The 27,545-nt window shown below is 58.5% G+C and overlaps 2 protein-coding genes across 9 annotated transcripts in view; both read right to left on the bottom strand.

Moving 5' to 3' along the window:
* Positions 1 to 3,881, bottom strand: part of TBC1D14 (TBC1 domain family member 14) — an 84,656-nt gene extending 80,775 nt beyond the window's left edge. For 3 of the 4 annotated variants that reach the window (XM_037126880.2, XM_037126883.2, XM_053672338.1), the window contains exon 1: positions 3,427 to 3,582. The gene's annotated coding sequence lies outside the window, so the exon portion shown is untranslated. Of the gene's footprint in view, positions 1 to 3,426; positions 3,583 to 3,862 lie in introns of those variants that run through there. The other variant, XM_037126881.2, reaches the window with a different exon arrangement.
* A 9,878-nt stretch (positions 3,882 to 13,759) lies between these two features.
* The window catches only part of KIAA0232 (KIAA0232 ortholog), a 68,661-nt gene continuing 54,875 nt past the window's right edge, over positions 13,760 to 27,545 (bottom strand). For 4 of the 5 annotated variants that reach the window (XM_053672312.1, XM_037126878.2, XM_053672313.1 and 1 more), the window contains 3 exons: positions 23,071 to 23,179; positions 18,036 to 18,133; positions 13,760 to 16,176 (listed from right to left, as the gene is read on the bottom strand). In XM_053672312.1, coding sequence (XP_053528287.1) covers positions 15,991 to 16,176; positions 18,036 to 18,133; positions 23,071 to 23,179 — 393 coding nt within the window. In that variant the 3' untranslated portion in view covers positions 13,760 to 15,990. The remainder of the gene's footprint in view (positions 16,177 to 18,035; positions 18,134 to 23,070; positions 23,180 to 27,545) is intronic. The other variant, XM_037126879.2, reaches the window with a different exon arrangement.

Genomic DNA, 27,545 nt, shown 5'->3' with positions numbered 1-27,545 from the left:
GTGACAAAGTGGTTTTGCCAGGACTGACCTGACGCCAAAGCACTTCCTCTTCACACGGCTTGCATGAGGACCTAAAAGAGTGGGTTAATTTGCATTTTGTAGAATGAAAAATCAACTATAAAAGTAGTCTAGCTTGTAAATGGGCTATTCTTTCGGATAAAAAAAAAAACATAAAAAAAAGAATTTCTTAGAAGTCCAATATACTTCTCTGGAGGGTGAGTGGCAACTTTCAGGCACCTGGAACTCAACACAATGTTGTTTGAATAAGTTTTGGTCCATCAGTAAACTGGGCAGAAACTGGGGTTAAACTGCCAAAGGTCCCCAAAGACTCCCTCACAACCCTATGGAGCAGACTCTGAAGTCACACTGCCCAAAGGAGGTTATGCTGAAAAGGCATGGGGGGGACATCTTCAACTGAGGACTTTCAACATTTGGGGGATTCCCCACAACCCCAAAATGTTTCAACTGCGTTTGGTGATTTACCACAACTAATTGTCCTAAGCACCGGTGTGCTTGAGGGGCCACAGACAGGCAAGGGACATTCTGACCACTTAAGAAAGCCCAGGTCATTTACACTCATAACGGTTAACAAGAGAGACCACTCACCAAAGACGCACCGTGACCAAGCGTGCCGTCGCCCGCGCCAGCCACCACAGGCCCTGCGAGCACGCTGCAGACACTGATTCGGGGGCTGAGGAACCTGCCCGAGCTCACACGGGCACACAGCTGGGTTCCACCCGGGCCTGACATCAAAGCCGCAGAAGTGGCTGCTGCGGTGCCATCACAGGCCCTACGTTTTGTGATGATCTCTGCGATGACCAACAAGCTAAACAGTTAACAATTTTTTCTGTATGTATGTTGGCTTCAACAGAAAAGTTTTAAAAATAAAATAAATGAGGGGGTACCCTGGCTAGTGTGGCTCAGGGAATTTAGCTCTGGCCTGCAAACCAAAGGGTCACAGGTTCAATTCCCAGTCAGGGCACATGCCTGGGTTGTGGGCCAGGTCCACAGTAGGGGACGTGTGAGAGACAACCACACACTGATGTTCCTCCCCCTCCCTCCCTCCCCGTCCCTTCCCTTCCTCTCTAAAAATAAATAAATAAAATATTTAAATAAATAAATAAGGGGGGAATGCATGTTCTGGAGATAGGCTGTCTGGGTTCAAATCCCAGCCTCTCCATTTTCTATGACCTTGAACGAGTTTCTTGATTTTCCTGTGCCTCAATTTCTGTGTAGTAAAATGGGGCCGATAGCAGAGCCTGTCTCCTCGGGCAGCTGAAAGATTAGGGGAAGTAATCCACATAAAGCCTTCAGGACTGCTGCCAGGCAAGAGTTAAGCCTCAGAAGAGCTGGCTGGTGTTATTCTTTCCTGGGCACCAGATAGGCCCGGCCAGCTCAGGCCCACTATTTTAGCAACTCATTTGCATAAGCAAGCTCAGACACAGCCAGTGCCTGGAAGCCTGCTGCACGGCCTCCTCCTGTCCCTACCACCTCTCCTCTCACTTGCTGGGCAGCGCTGACTGAGCTCTGGGCCTCACCTGCCCCGTGTGTAAAAGGAGACCACCAGCCCGGCTGATCCACCTGCACTCCTTCCAGCCTGACGCTCCGGAACTCCACCCAGGCCCTGCAAAGTTTGTGTCTGTCCTACGACAAACACCAGCAAACAACACAGCCATTTCCCTAAAATCCTCTCACACCCGTATGAAGGTCTGTTTTGATGACAAACCTCCTCCAAGGTCTCAATGGCCCACCAGCAAGGATGGCATGCTGGGCAGGCATCCCCTGTGCTGAGGCTGCAACAAAAGGCCAGAGGCTCGGACCAATGTGGGAGACAGACCCCCAAACCAGGTGCTCTGACAAACGGGGCCCTCGCTGTTGCGGAGGACTTTGGCAGGGCACAGGCACAAGGAAGTGGAGGCATGAAAGACAGGAATCCACCTGCTAGACGGAGGGGTGGAGAGGGAGAGAGAAGGGTGCCTGGTGGTGGTCAGCAGAGGCAGGTGCAGCTGGGGCAGGAGTGTAAACTGTTTCACTGACCTGGAGCCAGCCCAGGCCCAGCCCAGGCCCAGCCCAGGCCCAGCCCAGTGAAGTGCTGGGACACTGAGGTGTGGACTCAGAATCCCACCTCTGCCTCTCCCCTGCCGGGTGCCTAGGAGCCAGTGACTTACGTTACCTCCCTAATTTAGTTTCCCAAAGGGTGGGTTCCCTCAATAACCCTGGGCCCAAATCCATGCCAGGTTCTCACTAGGGCTGGGGATCACATAGAGCCCTCAAACTCAAGGGACCTAAGAGCCTGGGGGCGTGGGGGCACTGGGGATAGAGCAGGGGGTAATAGGTTGGGAAGTAGCACCCGAACTTGAGACCCGAATTTGAGACCCCGGCTGGTCCTACTCAGATAAACAAGGCATGAGGAAGTGTTCCAAGACTGCTAGAGGGAGAGCTGGCCCAGGCAAAGCACCTCAAAGTGCCCAGCGCTCACACCTAACTGCGTGGCAGCAACGTGCGCTCCCTAAAGGCACCACAAGAGCGAGGGGCCTCCACACCGCAGACACTGGCCCCCAGGACCTCCTGCACGGACAACCTTCCAAAGCACAGCTGCCATTACCACGTTGGTGAAAACAGTGCCCGGAGCAATTTTATGGCAGAAATGGTTTCGCGTGGCCAGGCGAAGATCCTGCCACTACAATGCCCGGCGTAGGGTCTCAGGACTAGAGCGTGCGGGGCCAGTCCTCTGCTTCATCACGGCCTCACCCTCTCGGCTTCCAGCCGCTGACTCCTTCCTCCAGGCAGCTCCCTGCCCAGCGAGGAGCGCCTGGGCAGCGTCCTCCCCACCCCGGACACACGGCTGGAGCCTTCCAGCCTGGGTCACCAAGGCGCAGGGGGGCCAGGGCCAGGGCCAGGGAGTCCTGAGCGAGGAGCAGACGGTGCGAGGAGGAGGGCGTCTGGGGCTTAGGGACAGGGATTCCAAGAAGGAAGGGTGTCAGGAGCCCCATGGGGAGGAGCGGCCCCCCAGGGGGAGGCTCCAAGGAGTCGGAAACCCTGCGAGAGGTAGAAGGGTCCTGGCGGCCGGGAGGGGCGGGTCCAAGCGCCGAGCCCGCAGCCCCGCGCATCTGAAAGGACAAACTCTTCGTCAAGTTCCGGAAAAGAAGCGTGTCAGGGCGCGCGCCTCACCGCGGGGCGGTCGAGCGCCCAGTGCCGCGGGGCCCCGCAGTGTTCGCCGGGGCCCCAAGGGCTCCCCAGCGCCGGGACCGCGCGGCGAGAGGGCGTCAGAGCAGGACCCGGACGCGCGCTGGCCCCCCACCCCGCCTGCCTGAGGCCACCTCCCCGCTCCTGCCGACGCTGCAGCAGGTGGCAGCGGCGCCGCACGCCTGGGGCCCCTACCGCCCTCCCGGCCCCGCCCCCGCCCCCGCTGCAGGCCCTCAGTACCAGAGTTAGCTCAGCTCCGACGCCATCCCGGAGCTGGGGAGTTGGTACCCCAAGTCCCACAGGACCCTCAACTTCTGCGGCGAGAACGCCGGGAGCGCGACCGGCGGCGGGCCCGGCGAGCAGGTGCGCGCGAGCCGCCCGCGGCCAACGGCGGAGCACGCCTTCGCCCCGCCCCGCGCACCCTCGCCCCGCCCCCGACGGCCGCGGCCGCTCTTCTGCCAGAGCTGGCGCCTCCCGCCGCACCACCGCTGCAGCTCCTAGAACTCGACGCTCGCCCTGCAGCCTTTCCTGCGACCCGCTCCCCAGTCCGCCGAGGGCCCCGCTGCGGCGTCACCCGCCCTTTACTTTCTCGAGGGCCAAGCGGAGCCGCGAGAAGTGCCTGAGGAGATCTTCGGGTCCTCAGAGCCCGGTGGACACCCGCTTGGGGCCTCCTTACCTGGTCGGCTCCACCCGCGGCCATCTTGGAAGTGGGAAGCTGCCGGGAGGGGGAAGGGGCTCGAGCGGGCAGGGACCAGGCGTGGGGAGCCGAGCGATGGAGCGCATCGATGGGTGCCCCTGCCTGTGGGCTGGTGTGCGGGAGGAGGAGGGGCGGCCTCCCTGCCTAGCTTAAGTTTCTTACTCTGTAAAATGGGCTTTTCTGTAGGTGTCCTTCACTGAGCTGTTACCCACTGCAAGCGCCTGGGGATCTTTGAAAATGCCAAAGCCCAGACCACTCCCCAGACCAATTACTTGGAGGCGAGGTACAGTTTTGCAAGTTGGGAAATGTGCAACAAGTTTGGGGATCCCCTAACCTAGCATTTATGTGCATTATTTTGCATCAGTGTTGCAGAAACGCCTGGACAGGGTCTGTGATCAAAGCCGTGTAGTGTATAGAGAGGCAGAGAAGCCTCTTGCCCAAGGTCCCTGGACCGCGGACAGTAGCTGGGAGGGGTCGGAAGACCGGTGCCCTACGTAGACCACCTTCCAAAACCTTGCCAGGCCCTGAATGAGAACGCTGTTGTTAGGCAGTTGCTGATCTGTTCTAAATGGAGGCTTCCTGAGGCAAACCCGGCCTGTCTTATTTACTGCTGTGTGATCTGTGTCTGGCAAGTAGTATGCACTTAAATATTTGTTAAATTGTCATTGTCTTCTGGAGACATCAAGTGGAGAGGAACGACTCCAGTGGCTGGGAGCCGGAAGGCCTGGGTTGCACCCTGGGCTTTGATCCAGCCGCGAAGGAGCCTGCCCTGAGCACTCTCACGGGCAGAATTACCAGAGAGGAAACTTCAGACCGACCGGCTGAGTCTAAGGGGGGACGGGAGAGCAGATTGGTCAGGGGCAGGAAGGGTAATCTCTCCAACCCAGAGAGCATCTGGAAGCATGCAGTGGAAGATTACTTTGTCAGGGCCATGGTCACGTGGGTTGGGCCAAAGAACCCTGACATTCTACTGTCTCATAGCTCTGCAAATGCTTAGCACCTGTTAGTTATGATGGCAGGGGGCAAGGACTTGAATAAGGCAAACTCTTAGTAGGGTAACACCCTCAGAGGGCTTGGTGCATAATAGGGGCTTTATATATGCTTACATTTCTAGGTGGAAAATGTTTTAAAATATTAAAAATTAAGGGAAAATAGTACCAGGTATCCTTCAAACCCTAATGTGACCTCCCCAGCTTATTTTAAGAAAACATTAGTGGAAAAGTACAGGCTTGCTTCAGGACTGAGTTGGCAACCTAATACATTAGTTTAATCAATCTGCTTTTACAGTGTTCCTTGCAACTCCGCAAATCCCTTCCAGCCCTCATTCTGAATCTTGGGGTTTTAAAACCCCACAGTAAGAAGAAACAATCGTTCTAAGCCCAGAACCAAAAGAAGTTTGTGGTCCACAGGTTTTGGCACCCTGTTTGCCTTTGCATCACCCTCTCCCTGTCCTGTTGCCCTCAACCCCCTTCTCTGGGCCCAGAGCCCCCCCCCCCGCCCCCAGAGCCCATTAGTCGCTTACACCTGCAGTCACACCCACGTGTTCCCGTTTGTCATCAGCACCCAGAAGTGTTCTAGATGTGTCCCCATCACAACTGAGTAACCGAATTAGAAACACGACGAACAAGGTCCGCTGTGTGGCCATGAACACTCACACTCCTCAGAAGCGCAGTGCCTCCCTGCCTCCCTGCCTGATACCCAGACAGGTATCAGCGGGCGGCGTGGAAGAGGGCCAGAGGCACAGTGACAGGAAAGCGTCCAAACGACCAGAGTGCCACCACGAAGGAACCTCTGCACTCGGTTGCAAGAAGGAGCAGACAGACCCTCACACCAGAGGCATCAACTTGTACTGAACTCAGTTTTGATAAGTACAGTTACTGTCTCCTACCTGCACTCGGTTAGAATCAGTGAATTTGGGAGGCAGGACTCCTAAAAGCACATTTGTGATGGGGAGATGGCATGGCCCAGCCAAGGAGGAAGCAGAACACAACAGCCCTCAGAATCCCTGTGGTCCAAACACTGGTGGAGTCACCCCAAATTCCGGCTGACTGATGCCACCACAGTGTTACTTACAGCAGGGAAAGAGACATGATGTGGAAGTTCTACCGGGAGGGAAGGCCAACTCAGTGAAGCCGTCTTAAAAAACCTTTACAGGAGTTATATAGCACAGAGGACATGCTTCATCTATGAGTGATACTGAATTTTAAATAAAGGGTAAAATCAAGGGATGTGGAATGCATGCCCCCTGCCCGGCCCCGAGCTGCTCAGGGACTGCAAACCCGCGGCCATCTGCAGTGTGGGTCTCTTCCGCAGGAAGGGGTTTCTTAAACTTGTCAAGAACAAGCCTACTGCAAGGGACACCAAGTGAAATTTAGAAGATGGGGAGAGGTGCCATGCCCAGAAGTGCTTGGTAACCCAGGACAAAAATAAATACAATGCGCCCCAAATACCGGGTGGTAGTCTGGGTGACCAAGAAAGACAGCATTGTCAGATTGCGTGTGCCCGTAGGGAAGCAGATGGCAGAGTTTGCGAAGTTCATGCTCGTGAACTCCCAGTGTGCGGGGTTGGCCGCACCAGCGGGCTGCAGGCTTCTCAACAGCTGCTCCACAGGCTCGGCGAGGACGAGGTCTGCGACGGCCACGGGAGGTGGCTGCAGTCTGGAGAGCATCGATGGCCCACCTGGTGCTTTCACCTGCTCTTCAGATGCAGGGCTTGGCAGAATGGCCATGGGATATAGTGTGTCGAGGACCCTCAGGGAACTGGAGACAGAGGCTTGTCTGTCCCTCACAGTGCCAGCCAAGTCCCGGTTACGACCCAGAAAGCAAGGAGTTCAACGAGGAAGCAGTGTGGGTCAGACGGCCGAGGACGATGCAGGCTATCTAACGGAAGACCACAGAGGCTTACCAGGACCAGTTCTCCCGGCACGTGGGGAACAGCGTGCCTGTGCCCCGGGCGGAGGCTCTGAAAGCCCAGGCTGCTGTGTGAGAGAGCCGGGTCTGTAGGGAGAGCCCGAGAAAGAAGTTGAACGGTGGGGCCGCCCAGCACGTCCTTCGCTCAGAAGGCAGAATGGGCAGCCTAGGAGAAGGCAAGCTCCTGAGAGCTCAGGGACGGGCTGCCAGGAGCTAATAAACCAACCTCGATTTTCTATGAAGATCTGTCAGGCAAAGACCAGCACGTTGTCTTGGCTGGTGCAGTTCAGTAGACTGGGCACCGGCCTGAGAACCAAAAGGCCACTGGTTCAATTCCCAGTCAGGGCACATGCCTGGGTTGCAGGCCAGGTCCTCCGTGCAGGGCACATGAGAGGCAACCACACATTGATGTTTCTGTCCCTCTCTTTCTGCCTCCCTTTCCCTCTGTCTAAAAGTAATAAGTTAATAAAATCTTTTTTAAAAAGACTAATAAACTTATTGATGAAGAAAAAAAATATGGAATTCGCATCATCCACAGGAAAAAAGGAAGAAAACACCAAAGGGAATATCAGAACACATGTGATTACCTTCTGCCCCCATATATTTTGAGACAGATCTCCCCAGAAGGAACATACGCTTTATTTACAGTGAAGATGTGCTAAGATACTCACGGTGGGTGAGTCACAGACTTTGAGGTGCAAGGTCAGATAGGGGCTTAAGCCCCTGACCCTTCTCACCAAAGCTCGGGGAGAGGCAAGGCAGGCGAGGTCCCACTGTGTGAAGGGGAGACTCGAGCCCCGAGGGGGTTAGAGAAGTGATCGGGTGGGTGGGGGCAAGCACTTGCTGCAGAGGTGGGGGCTACAGGCTGGGCGGCCTGCCTTGTAACAGCCTCTAGTTGCCTGGAGGCCCCGCGATGCTATATCATTGCCCCATTTCACTAGGAGCACTTGAATCCAGGTGAGTCTGGCCCCACATCAAGGGTCCCTTGTCCCCAGAGCAGCCAAGGCTGGAAGAGGTAACTTACAATGAAGCTGGGGCGGGTCCCCCCTGTGGCCTGTGGCTCCCTGACTGTTAACAGTGCCCAGTGCCAGAGGCCCTAAGGCTCTAGGTGTGAAGGAAGTGGAAGGTGCTGGGGGCGGGGCTCCCCGTCACAGCACACAGCAGTGGAATTTTCCAAACAGCCTTATTTTTTTCACGTGTCACCCAGCTGCTGCTGCTGCTGCCATCAGAAAGCGAAGCCTGATTTAGAGGCTGCAGCGACAGGTCTCACGGGGGAGCCGTGTGAGGTGGGTGCAGAGGGCAGAGGTGGGTGGGGGCACGGAACTCCCTCCTGCATCGGAGGACCCACTGTGGGCACCGCCCCTTCACGTGGGAGGCTGCCACTGGCCCGAGGCCTCCCCAGGCTCACAGAACTGTCTACTGCACCCAGAGCGGTCTGAACTCCCTCTCATCCCCACCTTCACACCTGCTCCGCCTCTACCTGGACTTCCGGGAAGCCCTCCCTCCTTTAGTTCCTAGTTCCCTCCAGGGGTGGCTCCGAATGTCACCCCAGGCACTCTGGCCCTCAGAACATCTTCCCCCACTCTACATCACGTCCGCACCCCCAGGCTGCCACTGGGCTCCAGCAGCCTCGGGGCCACCCCCCAGACACCTCCTGGTCTTGTAGGGTCTCTGTGCCATCCCCAGACCCCTGGCAGGCCCCTAGCAGGCAGCCCGGTGCCCACTCAGAGGGCCGAAAAACAGCAGAGCCTTACTGCGCCCTGCATATGTGGGATGCGGATATGCCCCCCACGTCCTCGCCAGGGTGGCAGAGAGGAAACGGGGAGGAGGGATGGAGTCGGACGGGGGAGCCTTCCTGCCCGAGGCTGCAGAGCTGGTAAGTCCACTGGCAGAACTTGCACCCAGGCCTCCTAACAGTGACACACACACTCGGTGGCCCCAGCCCCCTCCTGTCTACAGAAACGGGCTTCCTAAATGTCCCAGTACCTCCGTCCAGCCCCCGCCCTGCCTCCCTCTGGCAGCTGGCATGGTGGGTGTTGCCGGCTCCCTCGGAAAAACAACCCCCAAGGCTCCTTCTTGCCACACACCCGCCCCCAGTGCCCGCACCTGGCAGGGCTGGCTACTCCCTCCCGTACATCCCCTTGCACATCCCCCACGCCCTCTGTAGCCGGCAGGGGGACCAGATGGCAGATCTCTGCCGTCCCAAAGGAGGGTCCCCCACTCCATGCTGGCTGGCCAGGGAGGGGGCTCAGTAGAAAGTACCTGCTGAGTGGCCATGACTGAGCCTTCCTCTTCCCTTGTGGGGGGACAGAGGGACCACCTCTAAACTCCAAACATGGGCCAGGAACTGGAGGGGGGGAAGGGTGCTGTCTGGAGCCTGCCGGGAGCCAGTTTTCCCCCAGCATGTCACCCTCCCCAGGCCCCCACGGACATGGCCTCCTGGGGTCCCAGTCGGGGCCCATCTATTTCTCATCAGGCAGTGAGCCTGACAACGGCGCCAGCAGGTGCTCAGGACAGTTTGAGGACCGCTGTCCAGGGCTGCAGGGCCCCACTGCAGGCTTCTTCCTGCTGCCTCGATCGCAGGGCTGGGGGGCTGGGACGGAGAGGCCCCATTTCTGGAGGCTGTGCATCAGTCTCCCCTGCTGACTCACAGCTGTGCAGGGGAGCCCACAGGGCCAAGAAGGAAACCACAATGTTAAGGCCGGTCTGCCGAGTCACAGGCGGGTGAAGGGCCCTTGTGTGCGTCTCTTCCCAAGGAAACCTGTAACTGGTTCTGCAGGAGTGCCGCATCCCTGCTGAGTGTATAAAACCGACAACCGAGCCTCCTCCCGCCCCCGCCCGGCCCGGAGATGCCAGGCAGCCCGGTCAGGGCAGAGCCCCAGCGCACCGCAGGCTTCCCAGCACGGCCAGCTTGCTGACTTCCCGGGGCGCCACAGTGGGGTGGGGCTGCCGGGCTGCCGGGCCGCTGGGCTGCCGGGCAGGACTATTTGGGGGCAAGATAAGGAAGAGCCTTCAAGAGGGCTGTGGGGCCTGCAGGGCTTCACGCCTTTCCTTCAATGTCCTAAAAAGCGTGGCCATAGCTCGGGCAGACCAGAGCGAGCCTCCGAAGTTTACGGAGGGGACTGTGACATCTTTCTTTCCAGAAAACAAGGGCCGAGGGAGGTTTCCTGATATAGAAAAACGAAATTTATCCCTGGCATCAGGTTTAGGACCCAGCACATAGTAGGCTCTTGATACATGTTTGCTGAATGAATGAATGACTGTTTACAAACCCTGTCTCCAAGGCCTTTTTCCCTCCAGCCATTTAATGCCAGCTCCTCGGCCCTCAGAACCCCCGGCCTGCTGCCCCCATTTCCACCGTGAGCGTTGGTAAGGTCAGCGCGACGCAAGGATCCACTGCTCACCAGCCTTGTCCAGGTGCAGAGCCACCAGGTCTGGCTGAGGCGACTATGAGCCAGCTACCTCAGTTCGGTGCAAGGAAGTCACCTGGAAGCCCAGGCCTCCCCACGTCCAACCAGGCTTGGGAAGGGGAGGTGCAGGTGGCGCCGGGACTCGGAAAGGAGGAGGCAGGGACGTGAGGAGCCTGGAAGGACCACCTGACCACATGGAAGGGGGAGGGCTCACCTAGCATCCCTGGTGGGGCTTGATGGGGGAATAGAGGCCACGCACGGGACGGAACACAGGCAAACACAGGGTCCAAGGGTGGGCGTCAAGACGGGCATAGGCTACTTTGGGTGGGGGGGCGCTCAGAGTAGGTACGGGGGCCAAGACCGCACAGTGCAGGGCTGCAGCCGAGAGTCTGGGGCTTGCCCCTGCACACTGGCCCCGTGGGGCCCCAGGCCTGTGCACGCGTAGGGTGGCCAGGGCGGAGCCTGTCAAGCTTGGTGCCGGTGTCTTCCAGCTTGTAGAGCGACACTGTGACCAGCAGGACCTGGGCCTGAGCAGACACTGCAGGCGCTCCAGGTGCCCCCACAGACGGAGGAGAGGTGCCGACCAGGCCTGAGGGGGCCAGGACCTGCAGAGGTCCTCCGCCAGCCTGGGGCTGCGGGGTCGCAGTGCCCCAGCACAGGGCCCTCCGGTGCCGCTCCGCTGCAGCAGGGGCGGAGGGGGTGGGGGAGAGCTCCAGAAGCCCAGCAGCTGGGCTGCGACCGGCACAGTGCCCTTGGGCTGCCAGCCTGCAGCCCACCCCCAGGCCCTCGGGGGACCGGAGCCCACAGCTGGGACCGGAGCCCACAGCTGGGACCGGAGCCCATAGCTCTGCATCAGTTCCGGTTCCTCTAAAGGCTCTTCCCTCTGCCCAAGGGTCCGAAGATGGAGGGCAAGGAGCAGTGAGGTAGCCGTCACCCTGGCCTGGGGGTGATGAGCCCACCGCAGGCCCAGCTCCTTGCTGTGTGGGGGCAGGCATCCCTGCATGGGCCCCTCGGCGGCGGGAGTCCCCAAGTTAGTGGGTACAGGGCAGATGAGCTCTGGCCGTGGAGCAGGAGCTCCTGGTGTGGGGGCCTGACCCCGCCTCCCAGACCTGCCCCGGGATGTGGGGAGGCATGGGGACAGGGGGTATGTGCAGAGGAGCAGGGAGAATGTCCTCAAGCCAGGTGAGGTGAGGGAAGCTGTGCCTGCCCCTCAGCAACTGGCTGGGCTGGCCCGGGGGGAGGGAGCAGGAGGTGTGCCGTTCAGGTCAGGAAGAGTGACCAAGCCAGGGTCACACGGTGATGGGGTAGAGAGGACAAGGAGGCTGAAGGATGCCTGAGCTCTAGGCGGGCCTGCCACCTAGCTTCCAGCACGCACCCAGGGGTGCTGAGGCCCCGCACCCCGTGGAGCCCTGCGGTCTGGGAGCGGGTGGGGTGCATCATCCCCATCTGACTGCAGGCTGGGCTTCAGGGAAGCCAGGACCAGCTGGGTTAGCAGGTCGGAGGACAGGCCTTCCTGCATCCCCCCCAGGAGGCCTCCCCTGCCCTGAGGCCCCGGGCCCACCCCTCCCCCTCAGGGCCAGGGACCCCCTACAGCACAGTCCTGCCGCCACCCTGGCCGCTGCCCTTCGACCCCAGCCAGCACCAGGGGGGATGCAGTGACCTCACTTCAGGGTGAGAGAGCTGGACCGAGCCAGCCACGCACGTGATGGCCGCCTGACCACGGTCAGCACCCGTGGGGGCAGGCTCCGCAGGACCTGACCCAGACTGGGTGGCCTTTGCTACCACCCACGGAGGGCAGGGAGGGGAGGAAGTGGTGGGCAGCCTACAGATGTGATTTTTTGAGTTACTGGACTGGGGTGTGGCAACTTCTCCTTCGAGTTTCCGGCTTCGCTCTTTTCCGGTCCAGGGACTGCAGGGAGGCAGGTCGGGGAGGAGGGAGGGCGCGTCTCCTCCCTTTGCGCTCTGGCGTCTGCGTGGCTGTATTGCCCCACCTGTGCAGCTGACCCTCTGAGAGGTCCTGTTCGGATCTCCATTCACAGCCCAGGATCCCAGGCCCAGCGATGACAGGCCCCATCCCAGGGGGCAGGGTCAGAGGGCGGCAGAGTCAGGACCTGCACCCAGGTGTCCTGACAGGGTCCAACCCCTACAGTCAACACCCTCATGACACAGGACTCACGGTGATGAAGAAAAGACGGCCTCACTGCAGTCACCAACGGCCCCTGCACATGCTTTCCAATAGGTTCGGGAATCTTGGCCAGAGGGAGGTTTGAGGGCCGTCAGGTGGACTATAATTACAGTGCTCAGTTCGAATCCTGGCTACCGGTCACCGGGTGGGCAACTACCACGTGCTTCACGTCCCATTGTGCCTCTGTTGCCCCATCTGTGAAATGGGGTCCTTGTACCCACCTCACAGGTTGTGAGTTAATGCTGGCCCTCAGCCACAGGGAGCCCACGCTGGCTGGGACTATTGTTAGCGCAGACGGCACCAACACCGCCCAAACAGCAGGTGCTGATGTCACTGCCGGCTGTTGCAGTTCAGTTCAGTGAGGCACCGGTGCCCGGACTCACGGGCTGTCACCAGCTGCCCGCCCCAGTGAGGCCCTCTGCTGGCTGCTTTCCAGAAAGACCCGGGCTGGGTCCTCCTCCTCGTTCCTGGACAGCAGGGCAGACACCGGCCTGCTGGGCGCTGCCCCAGCACCAAGCCCGAGTGCCCAGAGCCTGCAGAGAAGCAGCTGCAGGGATGGCGGCCGCAGCACGGACCCCAGCAGCAGTGGCCTGAGTGCTGTAGACACTTCATGTAAAGAGGACTTCATTCCCTGAGGTGGCACAAACAGCACTTAGCTGTGACAGTGCAATGCCAGGGACAGAAACAGGCCAAGCCCGCACACATCCCGCCCCGCTCTTGCAGGTGTGGGTGCTTGTGAAGCAGTTGTACTGACGGTACTTCAAGCACCACAGCACAAAGGGCTCCAGGCCAGTGGCCGCCGAGCACACAGCCTCGCAGGGAGGCAAACGCGCAGGAAAGGCGCCTGCTGCGGCCACACCTGTGCAGGGGCCGCGCTGTGGCAGGCCGCCCTCCAGTCCCGCCCACCCTCTGCATGGTGCTCGCAGATGCAAGGGCTGCCACCACGCCACACCACACACGCTCTGCAGAGCGCAGAGCGGGAGAGGCCACCTCCTGGGGCGGAGGAAGTGCTGCCGGCTCTTCCTTTGTGCTTCTTTAAAAAGGCACCCATTTCCTTTTACACTGAACGGTACCATGTTTACCGGTACAGTATTCATAGACAACCTTTCTCGGAACAGGGACTAAGCTTCGTCCACCACCAGGGACACAACACTGTGCTCTCCACAGGACCGAGGGACCAGACGCGGAGTCGGGGGGGTAGGGAGAGTCCCCTGGTCTCTCAGCAGCCCCGCCCCGCCCCCACCCTGTGTGCGCGGCCGAGGGGCCGGCCTTCCCTTGGAAGGGAGGGAACTGCGCTTGCTCCCTCCCACAGATGCCCCTTGGGGGGGGGGGGAAGCAGCGGTCTGTGCTGTGGTAAAGAAAGACAACCAGCTGTTTTTCAAACTTTTATTTTGGTGTTAACTCCACAAGAAAACAAAAATCAGTTACTCCGGTGTACGTGAAATCAGAACAACACAACCACGGAAGGTCTCAGGCCGGGAATGGAAACGGACACGTCAGTGCGACGGGCCTGCAGCGCCCGTCACACCACAGTGCGTCTCAGCGGTTCGCCAACTTTTTGAAAAATGCTTTATCTTTGTGATCATCCATTCACAGAACTAAAAACACTTTCAACTCAGTTGCTAAAGCCTCTGAGCTTCAGCCAGCCAGCTACGAAAACAAATAAATACATGATCTGCTAACCCCCTGCCCTGTGTACCCCCATCCCCGCGGAAGACGCAGGCGTCTTCCATCAGTGCGGCAGGGAGTCTGCGCCTCCACCACCTGCCGCCCCCTCTGCCCAAGGTCAGCTGAGCTCAAGGTGGTGTCTGAAATCTACTGATTTGGTCTCTGCTACACAAGCAACGATTCTAGGACAATCGTCATTGTAGTGATTTTAAGAATTTACAACATCCAATTCTTTTTTGCCTTTGCTGTTAAATTGTATTTCAGTGCAGATGCTAATGAATTTTTTAGGAAGCTCTGGAAGAAAGAAAATACATAAAACCTTATAAAATCTTTAAATAAATAACAGCAACAAAAAACCTTTCACGCGCACACACACGAGCACACACAAACCCACTGTAAAGTGTCAGAGGACGTGCTGCGTGGGAGCAAGCCCTGGCGCCAGGCACGGTCGCTTCTCAGGGAGGATACACAGAACCGGGGCGACTCCACGGCCTTAGGAGGGCATTTCTGTGTCATCGACTAAGGAAAAGGCAACGAAACCCGAAGCTCACAAGGCATGCGTGTCTCAGGCAGCCCGCCGCCCAGACTGCCACGTGTGGGCTGCCTGCCGAGTTAGTGGCACAGCCACCTCATCCACATTGGACTTTTCTGCCATTCCTCATGTTATAGACATGCGAAACTGATTTCACACATTAGGGTTTGTTTTTTTTTAATGAGTTGGTTAAAAAAGAAAAGCAATTCAAAATGGTCAGGTTTTGCAAACATCACTCCTCCAGACTTCTGCCTGAGACACAGCAGTGAGAGGTTCGGGGTGGTGGCCACGGGAGCGACAGGACTTGCACTGACCCCAGGCTCCCGTGCAGGCAGGATCTCGAGTGCCAGGGGGCAATCACTCAGGTGTGGGAGAAATGGATACTCTACCCAACCCCAGCCCGCAACACACAAAACTTGGCCAGAACATTCTCGAAAACATGAAGGAGATCTAACTACACTCAGTCGTGGCCACGGGAGGCGCAGCTGCAGCTGCCAGGGTTTCTTTGGGGTGATGGGGTGGCCTTTGTTGCGTGTCATACATTTAGGGTTTTGAGTCCTAGAGGTTTCAGTCCGATGTAGGCTCCGAGGAAATCATAATTTGCAATGAAGACCCTCAAGCATGGTGAGAGCGCCACCGAGAGCCCCGGCGGGGGTCTCGGAGCACCTGCAGCGGCGTCCCCGAGCAGGCAGAGGCAGCCCTCTTACCTCGCTGCGCCTCGTGAACCAGCCCACGCCCCAAGCCCTGGGCTCCTCCAGGCAGCAGTAAAGTCGCAAACCCTAGTACCTTCCAAGATACTCGGGGGAGACCCTGGGAGGGGAGACACAGCACTTGGTTAAGTCTCTAAAAGCCCCCATGGTCGCTACTTCAATGTGCATGAGATCTTAGCGAATAAGGGCTGCAGCAGAGTCACCCGTGCCTCCCTCTTGCCTTCAGAAAGGGGCTGATCCGCTGCAGGGGGGCATGTTTCTGTCCCGGTTCTTAAAGAATGAAGCCTATGTGTTCCAAAGCTCAAGTCTCTGGAGAGTGGGAGGGGTGTGGGCGGGCACCATGATGCTAAGGTGTGGCCGCAGCCTGCCCGCAGTCCACAGGGTGTGGCCGCAGGTGGGATGGGGCAAGGAGCAGCGGCACTTCTGAGACGGGCACATGCGCGCCCACCCTTGATTTGACAACACAGTCTAGTCTAGTTCAAAGAGCCAAGGATTTAACAGCTTGGAAAAAAAAATCTTCAACAGGCTAGCTGTTCTCAACTCTAAAATAAGCAAGAAGAGAAAGGTAATTACTGATCTGACTCAGTTAACTGAGAAGAAACCTAAGTTGTTGTTTCAGATTAACAGGCCTCATGAAAGGGTGATTCTCCATCACATTCCATTTCAAAAAACACTGCGTCCTACTCAGCAGGGTCAGAGGTGAGTTCGAGAAAAGAGCTCCTCTTCGCTGGGGCCCGCCCACTCGCCCGCGCCGTCAGAGCCCGAGCCTGCGGCCCCGGAGCCGGAGCTGGCGCTGGAGTGCAGCTTCCTGCCCGGGCCCTGTGCCTCTGCTCCGGCTTCGTTCTCTCCTGTACACCTCGCTTCATAAACAGAAGACACCTAAGATGAAAGAACAAGTTTCAACACATCAAAAGCCAGACTTTTTGGAAAGGGCTACGTAACTACGTACCAACCACAGATGTTTTCCCGTGGAGAGTTGAAACCATGGAGAGTTTCGCTGTCACACAGTCTCAGAGCAAACCAGCCTCCCCCTCCCCGACACGGGCAGGCACGGACTGTGCACACGGATGCCACGCAGGGCTGTGCCCTCCCAGGGCTCCCACTGCAGGGGGGGCGGGGCACTGCCTAACCAGACAGACCAGACAGCAAACTCGCACACAGCCTGAGTGTGGGGCACTGCGGCAGGAGACTAGGAGGGCAGTTCTTCGAGGACAGGCGTCCTCACCTGAGGCTGAGGAGCGAGCAGACAGAGGACGAGGCACAGCCGGAGCCTGCCCGGGACTTGCAACTGCGCTCCTGAATGGGGCCCTGTCAGTGGCTGGCACTTTTAAGAGAAGACTCTATTGTGTGGGACTGTCTCCCACGCACCACATGGTCAGTGTCCCTGTCCCAGTACCCCCAATGCAAGTGATAGCCCCTCTCTGGCCAGAGTATCTAGCACGCCCCCCACCGCATCAGGGTAAATTAACACCACCCTCCCCGCAGAGTAACCAGTAACGCCCCCCCACCAAACCCCGAGAGTGCTCAGCAGTGCCCCCAGTGGCAGTGACTAGCAGCACACCCCACCTGTCATGGTAACTAGGAACACGCCCAGTCACGGCAACCAGCAAAGCACCTCCCACCCCGCCCCGCCCCACCCCACCCCCAAACCCGTCCCAGTTACAGCAGCACCCCGCTCCAATGGCAGTTCTGTCCCTGCTGAGAACCCCCGAGGCAGCAGCACAGTAAGACAGCCACACTGAAGGAGGGGAGAGTAGAGGGGCATGGGATCAGAGAGGCACATGGGACGGAACCACACAGGGCCTCCCTCGGGGGCACGGAGGGGAGCCTGTATCTTTTCTCAGAAGGCAGGGGACACTGGCTGGAGGCCGGGTCCTGAGTCCAAACGGAAGCCCTGCCCACTCCATCTGCACTCAGCGGGGGCTGAGGACCAACTTTCCCTGGGGCTTCAGTGTCTTCTCCAGCACATGGCAGACCAGTCCCTGCCTCCTAGGCTTGCAGGGGGACCAGAGGGGACAGTCAGACCCATGTGGCATCTGCCTGCCATGTGGGGAAGAGTGAGGAGAAGCCCCGGCCACTCTCAAAGCTCGTGTGGGGAGGTGAGCGCAGGAGGTTTCCAAGACTGGGCTCTGGCCGGTAGGGGTGGGGTAGGGTGCACACGGGACGAGCAGCTGCAGGGCAGGGCGCAGGGGACCACCCTCACAGCACCGGACCACACCGACAGTCACACCAAGAAGTAAAGAAGTGTCCTCCTGGTCACCCGCCTGCCGGCGCCAGGGCTGCTGGCTGGGGGGTGGCTCGGTCAAGCACTGTGGCGGCCGCCCCCTGCAGGGTGCCGTGCAGAGGGCACAGATGGGGCCCCCCAGGCTGGTGTGGGAGAGGGAAAGAGGGGGCCCGCCCACCGGTCATGAGGGCAGTGACACGCTCAGGCTCAGGCGGAGAAAGCCCCTCGGCAGTGGTTGGCTGGTGCCAAGGACAGGGAGCGAGGGGAGGGGCACTCGGGAAGCCCAGGTGGCTGAGGTGGGAGGCGGCCCAGACCAAGTGGAGGGCGACAGAGTCCAGGACAGAGTCCAGGGGTCACGCCCTCAAAGCTTAGTGACTGACTTGGGAGGGGAGCGCGGGAGGGAGGGGACAGGGCAGCTCGAAGGACTCCCGGGTTGCAGCCTGAGTGACTGGGTCGGGTGAGGGGGCGGTGGCCGTTCGTGAGTCAGGGACAAGGCGCAGCACAGTCCACTTACCCTATTAAAATCTAACAGACGCTCTTCATTACTGGGCATTTCTTTAGCATCTGGACATTCTTCTATCCCATTCTCTCCCTCGGCATTTGTATAACAGTCTTAATCATTTTGAACGGAGGGAAAAAAGGGAAAGGGGAGAGTCCATTAAGACACAGTCATGAAACAGGGGCCCTGTTCCAGCTTCTGCCAAGTCGGAGCGGCTGGGCCGACCAACCCTCGGGGGCTCACATAGCCGCCAAGTGGCCGGCCAGCGGGTATGAGGAAAACACTGGGCCAAGTTCAAAATTCTTGAGCAGACTGAGCTGGCTAAGAAACCGGGCCAACACGACCACACACCCTGTCACCCCACCGTGACATGGTCATCCAACAAGGCGCACAGCCACCGCTCGCTCCACTGTGCCTCACAGACTCGCTTACAGAGACACTGAAGAGGCAGGGCCCTGCCCAGCAGCAAGGCGACGACTCGTTGCAGTGTGAGGCCTGCTCTATCGCGGCGGCCGGGACCGAGCCCAGGACAGCTCCACAGGGTGTGTGGGCCCGCACCCAGGCCCTGGGAGCAGGGCGGAAGCCCGCTGGGCCTGAGCTCTGGGGAGTGTGCCTCAGGCGGGGCAGGCAGCTGATGCCACAGGGATGTTCAGGTGACAAACACGAAGGCACTCAGATAGGACGAGGGGCCACGAGAACACGGCTCAGCATCCTTGTTCGCCCCTCACCACTCAGCAACACACGGAGCTGCGCGCTTTCCCTGCGTACGGGGGCGGGAGTGAAGCTGGTGGTTGGCCTGGGTAAGCGGCCGCACAAGGGGATGACTGGGGCACTACGCACTGACATCATCGGAAGGACCCAACCACGTATCCGACAGCTCTCAGCCCCAGCTGCACCTTCCAATCACCTCGGGGACTTGAAGGCAAGTCCAGAAGCCCGGCCCCATCTGAGATTCTCACTGAATGGACCTGGCAAGAGCCCAGATATTAGAATTTCCCGAAAAGCTCACGGGTAGTTCAGAGGCACAACCAGAGCTGAGACCCCCAGTCTTCATCTAGACCAGCGGCCCTTTTGTCGCTATTCCACGGGAAAGGAGGTGGGAGCAGAGGCGCAGGGAGGACTGCAGAGACCCCAGACAGGCCTGGGGGTGGGCCCTGTCTCCGCATCACCAGTGTGACTCTTCATGCCCCCAACACCCGCTGCCTAGGTGATAGATGTAAGGGCGTGCTGCCCACTGTCAAAAAGAGGGGACAGGACTGGTGCTCGATGACTACTGTGCCTCCTGTTGGGTGGGCAGACCCCCCAGGGCCTCTCACCAAGGCTGCGCTGGCCACGCCATGTTCGCCACCACCTGCACTTCTTTCTGACCATCTCGGGTGCTGTAAGGGCCTAACTGGGTTCATGAAAGCAACCAGGCTTCGGGATAGACAGACATTGGCTGATTCCTGGTCATGCTACTGGGATGGAACAGGGCAAACTGGCCGAACCTCTCTGCACCCCAGCCCCTCACCTGTAACCAAGCACCGCCATGTGCCTTCAAAGACTTCCATGCAGGTTAAAAGATGGTGTGTGTGTGGCCCTGGCACAGCGCTGGCACCCTCAGCATCCTCCACGAGGGCGCCAAAGCAGGCTTGGAGGCTGACTGCTTGAGGGCACCACGCACTCTGATGAGGCAGAGGCCCCCTCTGGGCGGCCATCTTTTCCTCGGCTGACCTGACCAAGCCCCCAGCTGCCCATGCCCCACCACACTGGGTGAGAACTTATACTAGGTGAGGGGCTGGCGGGCAGAGGACAATTCCTGGACTAGACCATACCTATAAGAGGAGCCAAACCCATGCTGCCTGGGACCCCTTCATTTTCTCCCCCTGATTTAGGAATTCTCTATGTACCAGAGTGGGCTGTGACTGTTCATCACCGTCTGTGTTCCTGGGACACTCACAGCGACAGCTGCAGGCCAGGCTCCTCCGGGCACGTTGCTGCTCACACCAGCCTCCAAGGGAGGCTCAGCACTAGTTTTTACAAACACAGGTCATGGGGCACAGAAAGGTCCCACCACTGCCCAAGCTTCAGCAGCTGGTAGCAGGCCTTGACGTCAACTTGGTTTGTCTCCTGTCTTCCTACAGGGCTCACCCTTTAAGACTAAAGTAACATACACTTCCAGTGGGTGCAGGACTGAGAGCATCAGCGCTGCAGAGCACCACCCAGGACAGATGCGTCCTGCACAGTCCGCCAGGCCCTGTGGCCCGGGCTCCTTGTGGCCTGCTGAGCCCGGCCCTCGTTCCACCCCCGCACGGTTCCCCCGTGCCAGGCCCACTGGGCTCAGTACATGCACCCCTGCTCCAGCCAGTGCTCCTGCTTGGGCCTCTCCTGCAGACGGCTCCAGGTGCCACAGGACTTGCACCCTCACTCCCTCAGGCCCCTGCCCCAGGGTCAGCTGATCGGGAGGGCACTCGGTCTATTCGCCTCTGCATCCACAGGGCCTAGAACAGTGCCTGGCACGGGAAGGCGCACAGGAAGTGTGAGTGGATCTGTCTGTGCATGCACAGCAAGGCCGGCAGGTGGCAGAGTGCATGCGAGCCGGCTCCCGCTCTGCTCGGTGCCAGACCGTTCGCCTGACTGCTGAGCCTCCTCCTACTGCCAGGAGCTCCTGGGTCAGCCTAACTCAGAGCAGCGTGTGCTCCTTACCAATCATTAACAGCATCAGAAAGCTCAGGAGCTGAGGCGAGCGGAGTGGGTGAAGGGCTCCCTGCTTTCCTGGCCAACCTCCTGAAGTTACAGGCCCCTGTGACCCAGGAGGGGAGAATGGGGCTTGGGAAACCCCAGTACAAGACCACTTTGCAGGATTTAACTCACACCTGTGAGTTCAGTCATTCCAAAGCCTGGTTACCATTCTTATCCACTAAGAGGTCCTCTGTACACCTCTCACAGCAAAAAAACACTGAGTACCAGCCATCATTTACTGCACCTAGCCAGGGACTGCTTAGAGTCCAAGGACCTAGAGCTAAGAATGGGTCCTTCCTGGGGACGGGAACTGGACTAGGGCTGCCAAGACAGCCAGGGACACACTAACACAGGGAGAACCCCATGTCTGAAAGTCCTCCCCGGCCTCACAGGCACTGTCTTTCCCAACGCCTAGAGGCTGCCTGCTGCCCGCTCACTCTTCTCCAGGCTTGTCCTGGGGCACCCGGCCTCTCCTGCCTGTTAACTGTGCCTGTGACTCAACACTCACACGGGGTCCCAGACCGGACTCGAGTCAAGGCAGGTTGTGCTCCCCCGCCTCCGGCGCCTCCCCCGACACGAAAAGCTGCAGGCAGCAACGCCCTGACCACAGGCAGCAGGCTGCACCTGAGCCGAGCTCACCGGCTAACGCGTGATTCTGGTCACACTGCTAAACCTGAGAGTTAGCTTCCCCACCTGAAATCCAGGGGTAACACTGCACAAGGCTTTTGAGGGAGCTATGTAACATAAAAAATTTGAGAATACTCTGTCAATAATAAAGGCCAAATGGTGAAGCAACAGGCCTTTACTAAATGCTGTTAAATAAGCAAAGATGCTAAAAATGAAGAACCCACTATGCTCCCCTTAGGGCTCAGCAAACCTTTGCAAAGGAGGCAGGCGGGGCTTGGGAAGGCGTTTTTTGTGCACCCAGAACAGAGGGAAGCAAACCATCTGCCCCCTCCCCCCAGGCAGCTGAGGCCAGGCTACAAAAGAAGGCCAGCCCAGCACCCAAACCCCAGGGTTGGGGAGGCGTCCAGGGAAGTGTGGGACAACGCTGCGTCCACGTTAGTTACACATCACCTGGGGAGACAAGAACTCGAGCACGTCCATCCTAGCAAAAGATGTACATGCCCGCAGGGCTGATGGGAGCGACTGGGAAACCAGCGCCAAGGCCCAGGACGCCACAGCAACCAGACGAGCTCGGCCTCGTGCTGATCCATGTTAGGTCGCCTCCTTACTTCCCCACTTTTCCCAGCATTTCTGATGGAGACACTTTATACTTTCTGGGTGTGCCTACCTTTGAGGCTCACAGATGAAAAGCACCTTCACCACACCTTCCTGGTCCCATCTCCCTCTCTCCCTAGTCTGCCCTAGCTCCCTCTTGCTGTTCACTCCTCACAGAAAGTCATTCAACAAACTCTGGCATCCTCTACAAAGCCCTTTGAAGCTTTTGTCTTCACCTCTTCCCCCACTAGCGTCTCTGAGCTATCACTCCCAGACTGCTGTGGGCGCCCTTCCGTTCTCCTAGCCACTTCCACTCTGATGCTAGAACTGTGTTAGAGCACAGCCCTGACCCCCCACCTGAGCTGTGTAAATGGCCTTCCCTTCCTGCGTGTTGAATTCTACCTAAGTGAGCAGGGTTCTCACGCCTTCTGACAGGGACCTTCCCTGGCCACCGTCCTGGCTGCAGCTCCAACCCAACTGGGTCCCCAGCCCCCGACTCGCCACAGACCCTCTGGCCTCTGTGCAGCCTGTTCTTTTCCTGTCCCCGCCCTTTCCCAGCTTCCCCTGTGGGGTCTTCCCAGGGCCTCCATGGCTGACGACCTCCCCTGGGAGGCCCGCTGGGAGCTGGCACGGACCCCGTCGCGGTCGGCACTGCAGGTGTGCATTTCCACATGTGCCCGACAGGGGGCTGTGGTGCAGTTCAGAAGCAGGGACGCACGTTCCTTCATCTCTGTCTGCAACGCCTGGCACGTGCTAGCCCACTGAAACCCTGGGAAGGTGTTGATACTCATAGCGAAGGGTTTTACTGCTCTTGCCGTGGCCAGTGTGGCTCAGTTGTTTGGAGTGCTGCCCTGCAAACCAAAAGGCTGTGGGTTCAATTCCCGATCAGGGCATATGCCCAGGCTGTAGGTTCAGTCCTCCCACGGGGCTCGTGCGGGAGGCAGCTGATTGATGTTTCTCTCTCACATCAACGTTTCTCTCCCTCTCTCTCCCTCCCTTCCCCTCTCTGAAATCAATAAGCATGTCATCAGGTGAGGGTTAAAAGAAAGAATTTACTGCCCTAGTGAACCAGAGACCCGAATGAAAGACCTGACACAGGCCTCCTTACCTTCACACTCCGATGCAGGAAAAAGAGGAGAGTACAAGGCTTTTTCCCACCAGGTCTGTTTTTCTTGACTTCTATTCATTCCTTGTACATCCGTGTTCAATATGGGAAACTAGATTAAACCAAACACAGAAAAGTTTACAAACCTTCACGATCAAGGAAAAACTCAAGCATTAACTACGGACAATGCACCAGGACTTTTAAATTGATGAGTGTTTTTACTGTTTTAGACAAAGAGGCTTAAAAAGCCGAGGTGTTCAGAGCACATACAGGCAGTTTCCCTGAAGACGCACTTACACTGGAAGCAGAATGAAGATCTTAGAAGACACGACGGAACTTACAAGGCAAAAACACATGCCAGGACACACCCCCTGCAGACTGCGGAGTGCAGAGATGCGCGGTGCTCTACAGGAAATGGGGGACCCCCTTGCCACATGGCTAGGCTCAAGGGAGCCTGGGAAGAAGAAATGGAAGAGAAGGAAGTGGCATAGGCAGTTGTCGGCCCAAACACGTTTGTAACAGAATTACATGGAGCCCGGTTCTTCTGTGAGAACCAGAAGGCCACGGAGACTGAAGCCCGAGCGTCAACAGTGCTGGGAGTAGGTCCGACTCCAGCCCGACACGGCTTCCAACAGGAGAGGAGGGAAGGGCGTGTGTGGGCGGGAAACCCACACTCGCCGCCTCTCCGTGGCCCTGGCAGAGTGGCCCCCAGGCCTGGAAGGGGCCCTAAGTCTGGATCCAGGCTCCGTTCTTCACATGGCACTCTCCAGTCTCAGCCAGACCCCACCCACCTGCCTGGGCAGTGGGGCCTGGGCGCCATGTGCCCTTGGTCAGCGGAGAGCAGCCGCCAGTGATGCAGGAGTGCCCTGGTGAGCGGCAGCCGGGAGATCTGCGGCCAGCTGTGGCCACCACGAGTCTGCAGGCACACTGGCTATCAGAGCCACTCTCTTCCACGCCCTCCCCCAGGCCCCACAGCAGGCTCTCCCACGCAAGGCCTGGTGCTGGTGTCTCTGTGCCCACAGCCCCTCATGCTCTCGACAGACGCGTGCTCAGTGCACAGGCCTGGGAGCACCACGCACATCTCTGTCCTTCTAGAAGACATTTCATTAGTGCTCAAGTTTAAAACCGGAACTGTTTTATCACCAATTCTCTGATGGGACTTTGTTACTCTCTTAAGAGTATTTTACGGGTCTGAAACTTCGTGACGCAGCAGTTGTGTGTTTTTATCCAGCCTGCGATCAGAGAGACAGAAGCCAAGGCTGACAGAACTGACAAGGCTTGGCTGAGTGCAGACGCGGCCAGCAGCACGCAAGGTCGGCAGTTAACTCAAGGTGATTAATTGCACCTGCTCTATAATTCGCAGCCCCGTAAGACCTTTCCAGAAAGGTCACACCTTCTCTCCAAGGCACACCTGCTCTGTGATGTCACGTAGTGGAGCAAGAGGAGCATGGCAGGCCCCCCAGACAGGACTTCCGGTGACCATCCCACCATCCCCAGGCACTAGAGCAGTGCAGGACCTGGAGGACTCAAGTCCCAGTGTAAGAAGGACAGGATGGGCGGGTTGTGTGCGCAGTGACACAGCCCGTCTCTGAACCCTTGCGTGCAGCTGTGGGAGCAGGAAGGCTGGAACAAGGTCAGGGACATGGTTGGAAAAGGTCAAGGCACCAGTGAGGGTCTGGGTCTGTACTACCGGAGAGGAGGCTGGGTCCGAGGGGAACCCCACTGTAAGCTCCTGAGGGGCAGGGACCCTGTCTCACCTAGCTCTGCACCTCCAGGTGCCAGAAGAAAGCCCCTACCCAGCCTTGAGCTCCCGAACCGGCAAGCACCCCGGGTCCCTGCTCTCCCGCTCTGGCTCAGACCGTGCCAGTTTCGAGAACTTTCCTGCATCCCCCACATGAGTGTCCACTCCACTGGCAAGGACTTTGTTTTGTTCTGTGCTACACTGAACACATACCCACTGCACAGGCATTATTTCTTTAGGCTTTGTCTCCTGATTTTTTGTTAAAGTGCAACATTAAATTAGTCTCAGATATACAACATAGTTCAACACTTATAAACTGAAGGAAGTGACCACCACAGTGGGTCCAGTGACCACCTGACACCGCCGAGTTCACCGCAGCACCGACTCTACCACCTTGTCATGTGGATCTGCGTTACTGCGTGACATCTCCCCAGTCAGCCATTTCTAGCTTTTAGGTTGCACAGTAAAGAAGGCCATGCTTTGCTTAAGTGTCTATTCAATATAGTCATCCAACTTCTGGTTTGGTTGAGAATGACAAGAATGAAGGAAGGAAGGAAAAGGAACACTGGACAGAACACAACCGTGGACGAGCCAAACACACCTCTACTTGAGGGCCCCGGCCAGTGGCCTCTGGCCGCTCTCTCACCTGCAGGCCACTCCCGGGGCTGTGCCTGCGCCAGGAGCCCGCTCAGGAAGCCTGCCCAGACACCCAGCGGCCTTGGGCCCGCTCCCCCCCCCCGCAGGCTTGACCCACCACAGCCCTCACCCCGCGCTGCACCATCTGTCTGCCAGCACGTGTCCTCGAAGGACACAGCCCCAGCGACCTCTGTTCTAGAACAGCACCCAAACACAGTAGACTTTTAACAAACAAACGTCTGATGAATGGATGGAACAGTGGGGGGGGGGGGGGGGGGAGAAGTCATAAACTTAACCGAGGAAGCCTGGCTGGAAGTGTTTTCAGTAACGGATACAATTCTCAGCAATTCTTTAGAAGACAGAAAACTTGGGTAAAAAGGCCCTGCCTACGTTCGAGTTCCGTGGGCCTCGCTCTGGTGAAGAGAGGGCAGGTGGGGGTCCTCTGTAGCCCGGGCTCTGCAATGGACTTCCCCACAGCCAGTGCTCAGCTCTTCGGGGCACAAAAGGAAAAGATTCCAGTAAGCCTTGCTCTTTGGAAGGAAAGGAAGGGGGCATCAGTGCAGACAAAGAGAGAGCCACCAAGCCCCACAGGAGACAGGACACCAGCTGTGGGCAGCTTCCCTTCATGGACAGGAAATGCAAACCAGTGCAAGGAACTCCGGCTCTGCCCCTCAGACTGGGGGCTGGAGCAGGTGTGCCACCCTCTGGACCGGAGGTCCTCAGTGGCCACGAGGGACCCGCTGCAGAAGGTCCCTGGGGCACCCAGCAGGACGAGGATGATGCAGCAGTGGCCCGGGGCCCGACACAGAGGGGCTGCGTGCCATGACCCCAGACGGCCCGCTCCCTCCACCCCTCAGAGCCCTCGGACCGCCTGGGGCACTGTCTGCCAGGCTCCATGGCCTCCCTCCCCCGAATCGGGAGTCCCTGCAGGCGGGGCCACACCTCTGCTTCTTGTCTGTGCTTCAAGGTGAGGGGCCCTGAGCCGGCATTCAGGTAAGTGACAGAACCCTGTCGCTGCGAGCAGTGCACACGGCAGGGGTTTCAGGCCTGTCAGCCTTCACTTATACTGTCCTCCTGCCCCTGGGCCCTGCCTCCTTCTGCCCCCACGTCCCCTGGCAAGTTCCAAAGGCCCTCCCTGACTCTCACAGGCTTGGAGGGGTCTTCCCGGGGTCCCCACAGCACCCTGTACCATGTCACCTACCATATTGCCTAAAATTACCTAGGAGATAAGGGGCCAGCTGGGTAAATCATGGTACATCCATACAGTGGAGCAGTGTGTGGACGGTAATAGAGGGTGATTATAATGAAGTGCCGTTTGGGTGGAAAGAAACGGGAGGAAACAGACGGGAAATGCGCCTGCTCACAGCTGCAGGAAAGGCCCTCGGAGCAGAGTCAGCGCTTGCACCCACGGCCACTGTTGGGCAGGGGCTCGCACCGTGGCTGTGCCCTGCTGGAAGGCCTGAACTGCCACCAGACGATGAACGGGTCTCAGCAGTGACAGCTGGTCTTTGGACTGGACTGGACTGCTCGAGAGCAAGGGCAGCGCCCGGCTCACCCAGGGCCCCTAATTCAGCAATGGCCGTGGAACGGGTATTTGATGAACATTTGCCAAAATGGGAGTTTTGAAAAGAATCCTAATTCCTGCTCCTGGGTCCCAGTTCCTTGGAAAGCCTGCGTGTTTACTCACTTGCACTGACACAGGTGGGCACGGCCCCCTTTACGACGGGGCTCCCAGACCACCCTCACTCAGGAAAGTGGGAGGAGCCTGCAGGAGCGCCCAAGGCTGACCGGGCAGTGTGAGAGCAGAAAGGCACGGGTTCTGGTCCCAGCCTGACACTGCACTGTCTCTTCAGGCCACTCTCTCCACACCTCATGGATCCACCAAGCGAGCACTGACCCAGCTGCGGCTCTTCTGCTGAGATGAGGGGGCAGCACCCACTGCGCCCTCCCTCTGAGGGCGCTCCTGGCAGCTGAGCCCTCGCAGGCGCCCAGAACTCTGACAGCGCGGAAGTGCATCGCAGACTAGAAAGCGAAGGACCACGGTAGCGGCACGACACAGAACCGTGCTTCTTCCCGCTTTTTCTTGGTCTGGAGCCAGGGG

The sequence above is a fragment of the Artibeus jamaicensis genome, unplaced genomic scaffold (assembly GCF_021234435.1).
Source record: "Artibeus jamaicensis isolate MK-2021 breed Jamaican fruit bat unplaced genomic scaffold, CSHL_Jam_final contig_76, whole genome shotgun sequence".
NCBI lineage: Eukaryota > Metazoa > Chordata > Mammalia > Chiroptera > Phyllostomidae > Artibeus > Artibeus jamaicensis.
Note: the sequence above shows the minus strand (reverse complement) of the source record. Positions and strands in the feature narration are given on the sequence as shown.